At 38.2% G+C, this 13,000-nt stretch overlaps 1 protein-coding gene across 9 annotated transcripts in view; it reads right to left on the bottom strand.

Moving 5' to 3' along the window:
• Positions 1-13,000, bottom strand: part of nek1 (NIMA-related kinase 1) — a 69,091-nt gene that overhangs the window by 29,855 nt on the left and 26,236 nt on the right. For 7 of the 9 annotated variants that reach the window (XM_042342807.1, XM_042342823.1, XM_042342830.1 and 4 more), the window contains 7 exons: positions 12,817-12,864; positions 11,880-11,963; positions 10,820-10,995; positions 10,583-10,711; positions 10,011-10,113; positions 2,353-2,436; positions 554-637 (listed from right to left, as the gene is read on the bottom strand). In XM_042342807.1, coding sequence (XP_042198741.1) covers positions 554-637; positions 2,353-2,436; positions 10,011-10,113; positions 10,583-10,711; positions 10,820-10,995; positions 11,880-11,963; positions 12,817-12,864 — 708 coding nt within the window. The remainder of the gene's footprint in view (positions 1-553; positions 638-2,352; positions 2,437-10,010; positions 10,114-10,582; positions 10,712-10,819; positions 10,996-11,879; positions 11,964-12,816; positions 12,865-13,000) is intronic. The other 2 variants (XM_042342825.1, XM_042342839.1) reach the window with 1 other exon arrangement.

The following is a 13,000-nucleotide window of genomic DNA, read 5'->3' as shown; positions in this document are numbered from 1 at the left end:
ATTTGAGAAATGATTGAAGCAACAAGTATCTTATGGTATCTATCTGAAACCCTTGACTGATGTATCTTCGATAGGGATTAAAGGCATTGTAAATGAATATCCCCAACCAAATGAGTTGACTTGTTTGTTGAAATGTTTAGATGGGAGTGGGGTGGGAAAAGACCTAATGCAACTTTCAGATCACAACACAAGAGATTCTAAATAATAATAATTGTATTTATTTAGCGTCTTATCACACGGTTAAGAAGAAGCTACAGAGAATATACTGTAAAGAGAATTCATTATATAAAGCGGCGAAATAACCGCGACTCAGAGCTTACATAGGAACATAAGAACATAAGAATTAGGAGCAGGAGTAGGCCATTTGGCCCCTCGAGCCTGCCCCGCCATTCGATAAGATCATGGCTGATCTTCAGACCTGACTCTAATTATCCGCCCTATCCCCATATCCCCTAATCCCTCTGTTTTTTAAAAATCTATCAGTCTCAGCCTTGAAGATGTTCAAGGACTGAGCATCTACAACCTTCTGGGGTAGTGAATTCCATAAACTTACCTTTTCTCCTCGAAGTTTAGCTTTAATCTCTTGTCTTTCATTGAAGTTTTGCAGCCTTATTTGGCGTAGTCTGGCTAAATACTCCTAATAAAATAAATAAATGTTACTTCACAGATAACATTTGTTAAGAATTTGATTTTTTCCTAAGATTTTTACCACCAAGTGACCATATCCTGTACACCGCTTAAGGTTCATTTTTCATTTTTTTAAAAAAAAACTTGCAATACAAAAACAGTTTGTGATCATTGTAAGAAGTCTATAAAACACTGTCAAAGATAACTTTCAGTGTTGTAACACTCCCCCCCCCTTTTGGGTACCACTCCTCAGGTACTGGTTTCCATTAACACTAACCGTTACTGTTACTTCGTCCACCACTTTAAAGAAAATTAACTTGCCACAAAATACAGTACTCTGCAAATTCTTAAATTCTCATGATGCTTTGCAAACCAACGAAGAACCAGCAATTGCTCTTACACATTTGCCACTGTGTCTAGTCACTGAGAGGAATTCCATTGCTGCAATGGTGTAAACTAAGGATATATCCAATCTGTAAAAATACCAGACAACCATGGCTGAGCATCATATAAGCTGCCAGATAAACCTGCACATTGAAGTTTAATCACAGCCTCCTGTAGGCAACGACTCTCATGTCTTTCAAGATCCGCTGCAACATTTGTGCACCAAATCAACTTCCCAAGAAATATCCGAGGGTCCCATGAATTTTCTAATCCCATCTTCTTCAACCTCAAAATGATCAGTAAATGCATACGACCAGGACCGTGCACATTTTAAAGCTGGCTGTAAAGGGTTGAAAGTATTTTGAGAAACACTGGTAGAAATAGACAAGATTATTACTGTCAAAATGGACTGATTTCTCTCATACAGTTACATACAAGAGTGAAGCCTGCTATAATGCCCATATAACTCGGTGTTTTGATTGAAAACAAATCAGACCCGGCATTATAATGGGAGAGTGAGAAAAAGACCACCAGTCCACATGAACGTTTCTGGGATTACATGCTCAATGACTGTATAAGTATCGGTGAGCACTTGCCATCATAACAAGGAATTTAACAGCAGAGTTTCCCTGTAACACTTAAGAATAGCTGGTTTATAAATTGAGCCAAGCAGCACCTCATTACAATGCATCCAATGCTGGGCTTAAATGCTCTAAACATTTTAGAAAGTCCAAGGTTGCTATTTTTCATGCAAAAAAATAAAGTTTTTGAGCAAGTGCTATAGACCTTAAATGACCTTGAATGAAACAAGGCAGCAGAAAAAATTGGAAAAGAAAATCTATGCTTAAAAGCAGGTCATTCATGATTTAGCCAAACCTTTCTGTTCAAACCTCTTCCCCAGGTGTATTTGAAAATATTAGTCATTGTAGTTTAACATTGTAAAATATCACAGAGTCCCATTTAGGATCTCCTGTTCAGCTTAGCTATTCTGGCATTGAGCACCTCCATTTAATCAATGGTGCAGCACTTCAGACCAGGCTGGGAGCACGTCTACAGAAACCCAAAGATAAAAAAAACCATAGTATTGACTGGGTCATCAATGGGGTACAGATGCTAAGACTGTACTGCATTCTTGTATACCTGATAGATATATTTTTGCAACTGTTGGTTTTGACAGAAAATAATAGTCGATAAGTTAACCTGTTTGATTTTCAAAATACAAGCACCAGGGAAGAAGCAAACTCCTTCAACATTGCATTTGAATGCACAGCATCCAGCGTACCACCAGCAGGCTATGTGATGCCACTGGATTTTATGAAGACAAAATTGCAGGCCTCCTACCTCTTCCTCCTTGGTTCTGGATTTTCCTCTTCCTGTTGAAATAGGCCTGCCTCCATAGATAGCTGCCAGGTTTTGCAGGACGCCCTGTTTACCATTCAATGCATTAAATTTAAGAAACTGGGGCGATTAAAAAACGTACCCGCCAAATAGGCAATTAATATATGTGTGGACATTAAATACAAAAATGCAGTTGTTGATCCCTTCAGCAATGAGTAAAGATGACTACAGTACACCTGACCACAGTATACAGATTTTTTTAAAAAAAGTTGAATAGTAATGTGAGAATTACAGAAGATAATTTGCTTTAAAATTACACAAGACTAATACTAATGATATTGAAGACTAATATTTTTTGGGACATGACTTGTGACATGCGATTGCCAGGATGGTGGAAGGCAAAATGGATGGAGCATGGTCTTCTTTCATCTAGCAATTCTTATGATTACACTATAAGAGATGAATTTAAACTCTATAGTTTTAATTCAGATAATAGAATTGGAAGCGGGGAGGGGAGAAACGATGACAATACGAGGTTCCTTGATCCCCTTTGTGAATCCCCATGGGCTGAGTTTCCAATTCTGCAGTGTCACCTCATTAGGACGCAACAGAAATTAAGAATCACATCCCCGAGAGAAAGTAACCTAACATGCACTGCTCTCGTGAATCTTTAAAACCCTGTTTATATCCATGAAATATTGGAACCCAATAAATGTTCATGTTATTTTTCATTTCATTTATAATGGCCACAGTGTAAATGTGCACCAGACCAATCAATAAGAGGGCATTCAACTGAAGAAACTGTAATATGTCGTTTTCTATCTTCAGGCATAAAAACAAAAACAAGGTGGTAACACTGAACTTGTACACATAGCTTAATTCAGCAAAAGTTAGGAGTACTGCATACAGATTTAGGCATCCAATTGCAGAAAGGATATCAAAGCAATGGAAAACGTGCAGCACATTTATTAGTATTAGGACAAAGTATAAAGGGTTTCAATTTATAAAGAGACTTCAGAAATTAGGCTCACCCTCCACCCTGGAGCTGAGAATGAGAACGATTCACTTGATAATAATGGGTTATATTTGGGTAACTGTAACAACATGGGGTAAGATTTGGAGTATTCCTATTTATCGCTTGTGTTGGTATTAATCACCTAGTTGTAGTCCACCCCACCAGGAGTGCTTTTTTCCCCTAACATTCAGGTCCTTGTCTCAATGTTTTCAATTTGAGGTGGCGATTTTACTTTGTAAATGTTTAGGTCTATTTTGGGCTCTAAATTATGTTTTTATTAAGCGTTTCTTTTCCAGTATTGATCTGCCGAGGCGAGCCAAAATGTGACTTATCATTCAGCCCAATGGCCCCAGGCCACTCCATTGATTAAAAGTGCTTTTTTGGCCATAGAGAGCATGTATAGTTTGGCCATGAGAGTAAATATCTAAAAAAAATTGCAGCCCAATAGAAGTTTCTAGTCTATGTACCAAATAAAATCGTTCACCTCAGATTAAAAAAATGACAGACACTGCAATCTATTGGGAAAGAAACTGTTTACCGGGAAGAATGTGCTGCCACCCGGTGGCTTATGTTGGCGTTAAGGAATACAGTAAACCTCACATAAGTCGTATCAGTATCAGGGACCATACATTTAATATGTACAGTATGAGTTATGTCAAACTTGCATAGAATATAAACTCTTGAATAGGATTTGGGCAGATATATGATTTAGGCGATTATATGGTTATACAGATGCAGGCTTTACTGTACCACATATTTTACTCCATTATTTCCATTGCTAGAATTAAAGAGAAAAATATTTATTTACACAGAGTATAGTTGGAATGTGGAATTCACTCCATGAGCTTTTATTGAAGCAGAGTTCATAATTTCTTTTAAAAGGGAATTATGTAGATCCGAGGGGAAAACAAAAAAGCCCAAGAGTGGTCTTACTGAAAAATACTAACTCACGTGAAAAACAAAATCAGCTTGTCTTAATAGTCAGTTTCTGTGCTTCCAATAGCCTTTGATTCTATGTTGAAGAGCTAGTTTTCGGCAAAATATATTGGTCCAATATTATGTTGGCTCCTGTGGTGCAAATTCTAATTTTATAATGTTGTGTTCTGCTGTTTGGCATGGTCAAATGCAAAAATGAAAGGTATCTCCTATAACTAATACTAAGATTCACTTTAGAAGCAGTTTCAACACATAATCCAAACTAAAATTATAAGTACTAGAAGGTCAGTGCAGAATCATGACGAGAAAATTGCAAAGGTTTAATTTTCAATTAACTCTTAGAAAACGGAATCTGAATATTTCTGATGAAGCTCCTTAACAAAACAACTTTAACTACATCATAAACATGCAAATTCACTTTCTTAAGCATGAGATTTTGAAATTCAGAACTCATTTAAAATAGTTAGGAATCAACATTGAAAAATGTTGATTGACACAGTTCACAACCCCCCATTAAAACATACAGATCTGAAACCAGTTTTAAAAACCCATCAAAGTAGGTCCTATTTTTTAAATCCAAGATTACCAAGAGATTACTACCACCAGCAATTAACACTTGGCAGGTCTGTATATTGGATGGGGGCTACAGCAGATACTCAATAATAATGCTGAAAAGCAAATGATTGTCTCAGTAACAAAAAGCAATGGCTAGCAAAAAGAAAATAAACAAAAACTAATTTCTCAGGTGCATTATTCCTTTAACCAAACATATCAAATTCCACTATACTAACAGTCTTGATTAATGTTGATGAGATGCCGCACATAACTATTGATTGCAGTTGAGCTTTTATATAGAAGACCATTGTCCATGATTCTACAGAAATAGTGTGCCTGAATTAATAGCTAATAATAAGCTAACAGCATGCTGATAAACATCACTCTTATAAACTTGTTGAACAAAAAAGCTCATTTTATAGTCTAAAAAATTTAAACAATATTAATTTTATTACACCCTTAAATATATTTATAAAAAAATGTGAAAAGCTTGCATCCATTTTGTGAATGCTCAAGCCCAAATCTAGTGGTAAACGTTCAGCTATTTGACCAATAACAATTGCCATTTAATTCAGGATATTTTCCCTCCCAACGTCCAGCAATTAATTGAAGAAAGCAAGTCTCCAAAGTAATAGCACATAACTGATTGCTTTGAAAGGGGGGGGCTGGGGGTTGGAAGAGAAAGATTGTGGTTAACCCCCAGCTGTGTTTCAAACTGAATATTCAGCTTATCACTAAAATTGCCTTTTTATATTGCCAGAATATTGCCCTTTTATACCTTTATCTCACTCATTTGCTGCTGAGATCCTCATTGATAAGCTCATCACCTTATGGAGGAAATCCAATGATTTCCTCGCCAACCTGTAAAGCTGCACAAGATCAAACTATTCAACTCTTCCCTCCACAGGTTGCAGATTATTCAGAACCATGCAGCTCAGGCCCACCCTCACGCAAATAATAAACCTAATAATAATAATCCTTGCATTTGAAATAGCACTTTTCACATCTTCTAAATGTCTCAAAGCGCTTCACAAAATATATTGTAAAGTGAATTGAATGTATATTTGTGGGCGAAACGCGGCAGCCAATTGTGCACAGCAGTGTCCCACAAACAGTTGTGGATTGAGTGACCAAATTATTATTTATTTTTCCAGAGGGATTATTATCAGGCGTGTGGAGTAAGGAAACTTGCCCAAGGTTTCACTTTGACAAAGCTCCATGAGCTGATCCCTCACATTCTCGCCCTGCTTCATTGACTCCTCACCCCCAAGAATGGAGCTCAAGATCCTTGCCCTCACCTTTAAAGCCCTCTGTAGTCTTTCTCCTCCCTACCTCTGTGACATACTAAAACATTACCAACATGCCCGCTCCGTCTGCTCGGAGGGCGCTGGCCTGCTCTAAGTCTCGTGCCCTGCTTGCTCCACCTTAGGCGGTCAGCCCTTCAGCCTTTCTGCTCCCACCGACTGGAACAACAACTACAAAATTACATTTGTATAGTGTTTTTCTTGTCGGGAGGACGACCCTTCACTATCCAGCACCTTGGAACATCCTCCCAATGCGGAAGGTGCTATATAAATGAATTTATTATTTGAGTCATGCTCTCACATGTACCTTTTTTAAAAAAACTGTACCAAATCTTATTTCTATGAATAAGCATTGATCAATGCAAGTTTTTTTTAAAAAAAACGCCAGGCAGATGTGACAGCCAGATTTATAGCTGTGCAGAATTTGGAAGTGAAGCAAATCGGCCTTTCAATTACTTGCACTCTGAATTGATTGAGGCCAACTCTGATTGAACAAAAAAGGATTTTTGAATTAAAGACACAGTATTTTGGATCCCAAACTGACAACACAAAGTGGGCGCCCAGCCAGATTGCTCACTAGGACAAGTGAATTCCTTCATAAAACATTACCTCTTCAATATTTTTATTTTTCATTCCCAGGTCACCTTTGATATTACTGGTATTTAAAACTGTTAAAAGCATGTTTCAATACTGCAACATTCATTTTGTTGATGAACATCAATTATTACAGATGTTGATTGCAGGTTAGTGTTTCAATGCAGCTCATTAAGGCCACAAAAATACTAATTGCAAGGATAACCTCTTGGATCCAATCTAGTACAATCATATTCTATTTAGATAACAGTGGGATTTTACTGTTTCATCCACACTTCATTTCTGTAAATTTGGAAGGTATATTGTATTGTTCTAGTAAAAAAATACATTATCCATATGCATGCATGTTCTATATCTTAAAAGATCATACTAAAATAGTTAAGACTATCCGAAAAAAATATAGACAGAGTAAATTACTTGGAAAGCACTTAGACATGAACTCCAAACTAAACCTTCCAAACAACCATATTGTACAACTGGCCAAAATACCAACCTCAACCAAAGAATAGTTATATACTGCACATTTTGCTGCAAACAGGTTCATATGGGGTTTGGAGGTCGAAGAGGTGGCAAGCTGTGGAGGGCTTTGAAGGTGAGAAAGATCTTTAGTTCTTGTAATCAATGAGATTACAAGAACTAAAGTTCCATTATCAAAAGAAACTAAGATCATATTAACTAATCAATATTACATAGAATTGCATAGGACTTCACAGCACAGAAACAGGCCATTTGGCCCAATTAGAACATGGCCGTATTTATATGGCACGTGAACCTCCATTCAACTTAATCCCTCTCCCTTTCCCCATCATGTACCCATCTATTCTCTTCCTCATGCATTTACGTTTACTCTGAAATGCATTGATGCTTTCTGCTTCAACCAGTTTCCACATTCTCACCACTCTCTCTGTAAAGAAGTTCCTCCTAAACTTTCTGATATCTGCTGGTGGATACCTTGTATTTATGCCCCATTGTTTGAACAGGCTGTTTATGTGCACCCTTTCGGAATTTAAAATATTTCCATTAGATTCCCTCTCACAAATCTTATCGCCAGAAAAAAAACTCTAATCTATCCAATTTGTCTTGATAGTTCTATTATCAGACCTAAACGTATTGGCCAAAATGTTCATAATATTACCCTATCTCCTAGTAGCTTTGAAGTTTAAAGCTTTGAATAAATGTTTAGTTACAAAATTGGGACAATTCATTAAATGTTAACTGGTTGCCTTCAACGGGAATTAAAAATAAAGCTTTAGGGATCAACCATAGGCAACAAACTACAACCTGCAGAAATTATGCCAATCAAGAGAATCCTCTATGTACATTTGTGAATGAGATTTATTTTACAGTACAGAATAGTGCAGCTTTGCTCTCATCAACTGTAACCTTAACACAAACTATCCTTGAAACCTGACATCCATACTCTCACTCCCTCTGCTCCGCAACAGCAACCGCTTTGGTCGCTATCTTTCTCTCTTGGATACCAGACCTTCATTCCCTTCAAAATGTCCTTTCTCTTCAACCCTACTTCTGGTCACCTCCCCTCTTCCCCATTCCTCTCTTCATCAGCTCCTCCCATCCATAGCTCTTATTGCTAGTCAGCTCTGTGAAGCTCTTTGAGATTGAGAAGGCGCGATTATAAATGTAAAATTAACATTTCTTGAACCCTCCCTTTGGATAGAAACATTTCCAGCTATAATGATTCACAAACTGCATCCTTTCCCCTCCTCCATTCCTGCAAAATTGATGATGTAGTTCGTGCAAGCCAAGTCAGTGATCTAAATATAGTATAAATCTGCATTAGACAAATGCCATAGGATTTAGATTTCTAAAAGGACATTACACTGTAAAGGCTGACACAAGTCAATGAAATATGACTGAAATATTGCTAGTAAGCAATTGAATCTAAAGGGTATAAAAAAATGACTGTAAATAAAAACTGTAAAATCTGATATGCTAGATAAGTGAATTGTAGATATACTTTACATGCAGCTGTCGTACAACCGTATAATTCATAGAATATCTCCTTAACAGAAAAATTGTATAATTCATAAAACAAAATCCTTTCCTAACAGAAGAGAACTAGTATTCCAGCTGTTGGTTTACAGAAGTGATGAAGAGCGTATAACCAATCTTCACACACTCATTCAAGCATTAGGTAATTTAATGTTTTAATAGAGCAGCAGTCTATTTTCTGAAGAAACTCGTAAATCCTCCAAACAAAAATCATATAACTAGATCATAAAAGTTCCAATTGAGTTGATAGAAATAGTTTTATATGGGCATTCTTCATGCATGTGTTGTCCTCCCGTTAAATTAAGAACTGAGCTCAGTTCTGCCACAGAAGCAGAATGGTTAAAAAGCGAACTTCAAACAAGAGATTTTAACAGTGAACTGTTGAATTCATCAAACCTCCAATTATTTCCTTGTGAAGTGTTAATGATCAAAACAAAATCACCAGACACATTCCATGCAAACTCCCCACCACCCTCTCAGAATGGTCAACCATTTAACGTGCATGCTCACAAGTAAAATAAATCATGGATTTGAAAACTAAGTATTTGCAAGACAATACAACAGAAAAGAACCAACACATTTCAGATGATAACAGACTTGCCAAGCGTAGAAAATGATGCAAATGCAACCCAGTTCTAAACAATCATCATTTGTTATCCTTTAACAATTATTTTTAATGCAAACAGGGTTCCATCAAATCATCAGTAACAAATATGCCAGCCCCACCAACAATTGTATTAACGGGCACCAGTGAAAATGACCTTGGACTCTCACCTTCCCCACCCCCAAAGGTAAATGTACTGAAAATAAAGCCCAGGGCCTGAAGCTTGTGATGGGATCTTTAACCTTTTGAAATTTGAATTCATGACTAAAGTTTTTTTCAAATCTGATTTCATATAATGGAAACCTTAGTGATTTCCAGCTTTGAAGGCCCAGAACAATTCTAATGTATCAATTGTACTTCTACATCATTCATTTTGTCACATCTCTTCCTTCAAAGCCAGGCAACATAATGGCTTGCTCACTGTTTACAGTGACATACGGAAGACCACAGTTCCACTCATCTTACTTTCCTGGTTGGGAGCTGAAACTGCAGGTGGTAAAAACAAGATCCGGAATTGCAATATGCACAACCACTATATTCTCTGGGATATTCTCTGGGATGTGGTTGAGGGGTGGGAGTGGAGGGTCTTATTTTGAAAATTCAAAAATAGCACAAATACTATATACCCAAAAAATCATACCAAGTGTCCTTCACCACGAGCTTTATTCTGCAGAGCTTCCCGCTTTCGCTGCCAGAATTCTTCCACTTGCTTTGCCCTTTCTGCAGCCACAAATCCTCGTTGCCTGAATTAATAGAAACCATTTAGAAGCAACAGCTGCATCTCTCCAAAGTCTCAATTTTGTATACAATTGTCTCCTCAAATCAATTACACCCTAATTGTCAGCAATCCGTCAAGCCGTAGAAATGTAATGCATTTTTAAAATACCTGTAAATGTTGAGTGGCACCATTGACAAGTGAGCATTGCTTAAGTTCCTACATGAAAAATTGTGGCTTCTCAAAACTTTTCATTTTGTTCATGTGTGGAGGCGACATTAATACATGATTTGCTCAAAGAAATCACAAATTTTGCCTCGACGACTGTGAATAATGTTAGTTGATGAATGATGACATCAGAATGATTTCACCTTGGCTCAGTGGTAGCACTCTCGTCTCAGAGTCAGAAGGTTGTGGGTTCAAATCCTGGTAGTTTCCTGCTAACTATAACAACTGCTGAAAACAATTAATAAGGAAGCCAACTTTTCATTGACTACCTGTATGCGCTTGCTTGTCTGACTACGTTCTCAAGTCTCTTCACTTCCTTTTTGACTGCATCAGCATCAGGGAGCTGGTTAAGGGCGACTGGCCCATTGGGAAATACGGGCCCGACGGCTGCTGGGACTCTGCAATCACAATGCAAAGCATGAAGTAAAGAGCAACCAATAACACCCGATTATTACACTCATTGCTTTTGTGTTTGATGCACCTCAACCCATTACAAGGAAACATACTTGAAGATCGGCTCCCTGTGCTGCGGTTCCGGCTTCCACTTGAAATCCTTCTCCTCAAAGCCTCGGATGTTTTCTTTCTGCTGCTGCATGTGGTCCAACATAGCGTGGTAATGTTCATAATGTGACAGTCGGTTAGGTGCTGGGCCACCTCCACCTCCACCCCCGAAGATTGAAACCTGATGATAGAACTCCATTTATTGAAGGGAAACAAACTAAGTGAAAAACATAGATTAGTCTAAAGAAAAACACCTGGAAATTTTCAGTTCTTTCTCTTGCAGCACTTTGAAAAAAGATTTAAGTCTGCATGCAGCTTGTTTTTTCATGAAATCAACACGTGGAGTTATGAGGGTAAGAGTGCCTTCTCTCTCCCTTCAGGACCTTTCCTCACCTCCCTCAGCTCCAGCGTGGATATCCTCCACCCGGCTCATTGCAGCACTCATTGATTGCTGTCAGAGTAGCCACCCCAACTGCCCCATTCCCGTCTCTCTGCAAGCCCCACATAACCTGGTTACAGAAGGTAAGCCCCACTTCCTTCATCCACATCCTTCCCAACTCTCCTCCCCCTCAAACGCCACAATTGCTTTCCCACCCAGACCCCCCCACAAGCCACAACCCCCTCCCCCACCAGGGTCCCTATTCACATTGCCCTTCAAAATATTTGTTCTCTCAAACAACCTCATACTGGATAAGTGCATTTATCTCCTTGGGCTGTCCCCAGTGACCCTGTTTCCCTCATTGGAGCCTCTCCACCCTAACCAATTCGTTAGAGGAATGGTCCTCATCTCAGAACCCTCCCTCGGTTTATTCCCCCTGTTCCTCTGGCTCCTTCCCCTCCTTTTAAGTGCCTCACCCTGTACCATCTTTCCCACCTCTCTTTGAACAATAGACGAATCCAATCATACAATACAAGATAAATTTATATAACGCCTTTCATCTTGGGAGGACATGTCAAAACACTTGACAAGACCAACTGGGCAGCCGAGCTAGGGGTGGGAGCCGAGAAAGATGACCGAAAGCACAGTCAAAGAGGTTTGAGATAAAGTATGTAAAATAAAGTTACCTTATGCTCTCCACTGCCCCAAGAAGCACCCACACCAAGTACATGTCTCCATCCTTGTTCTCTGGCTCGGTTGATTCTTTCCAGCTATTAAAAGTAATGTTTGTTAATAAAAACATTTGTGTTGGAAATGATGGAATACTTCATTTAATCCACAAACTTTTGGAGAGTTGATCCAAACACCTTTTAACCTGATCGGCCGAAAGGCCCATTCCTGTGCTGAATAAATTCAAATGAATGTATTACTTAATGAAAAACAAGCCTAAAGTCCTTTTTTTTTACTTCTCGTTTCTCTCCTAGTTTTTCCAACATTGGTGGTGTGTGTATAAAAAAATAGATTTCAATGGGGGTGAGATATGAATATAAACTTGCAGGTGGCATAAAGGATAACAGTAATTTCTTCTATAAATACTGTAAATTATTATTACATTAAAAGACAAGAGTGGAAAGGAAGAGGCGAGTTCAAAAAAGACATCAATGTGACACTAGTAGAAGATGAGGGTATGACAGCACTGTGAATTAATATTTTGCTTAGTCTTCAGAGAGAAAAAGTATCGGATAGTGGTTCATTTCTCAATAAAACATGACCACGTTCCTCGCACCAAACACATTTGTGTTTTATTCTCTATATAATTATTGCTAATGTGAATTATGTTTGTTGAAGGAGAGGAAATAACAGAGTGGAATAACTGAGGTCTGTCAAAGTGGCGGTATCACCAATCCTCAGCAATACAATAGCAGCCCAAGAGAGCAGCTAGTGAGAGACCAAGATGCACATCGGTGGTGAGAGAAGCAAAATCAGAAGCAAATGTAGACTTGTGAAGCACTGCTATAGTGAGACCTACAGAGATAAAAATAGTTCCTAAAAACAATTGCTTTCAAGGTCACATCATGTCAAATTACTTGTGTTACAAGACAAAGGACGGCATGATAAACATACTCTCTCTTTCTCCATCCGCCTCAACTGTTCAGCTTTCAGCAAATTCATCTGCAAAAAAAGCAAAGTAAAGAAAGAGATATTACATTTATTTCAAACCACCTCCAATGTTTGCTCACAAAATATAGTCACTACACATTACAGTACATCCTGCAAAGTGCTTTGAGACACCTTCCTGTTGTGAAAG

Source organism: Callorhinchus milii, unplaced genomic scaffold, assembly GCF_018977255.1.
Source record: "Callorhinchus milii isolate IMCB2004 unplaced genomic scaffold, IMCB_Cmil_1.0 Scaffold1, whole genome shotgun sequence".
Taxonomy (NCBI): Eukaryota; Metazoa; Chordata; class Chondrichthyes; order Chimaeriformes; family Callorhinchidae; genus Callorhinchus; species Callorhinchus milii.
Note: the sequence above shows the minus strand (reverse complement) of the source record. Positions and strands in the feature narration are given on the sequence as shown.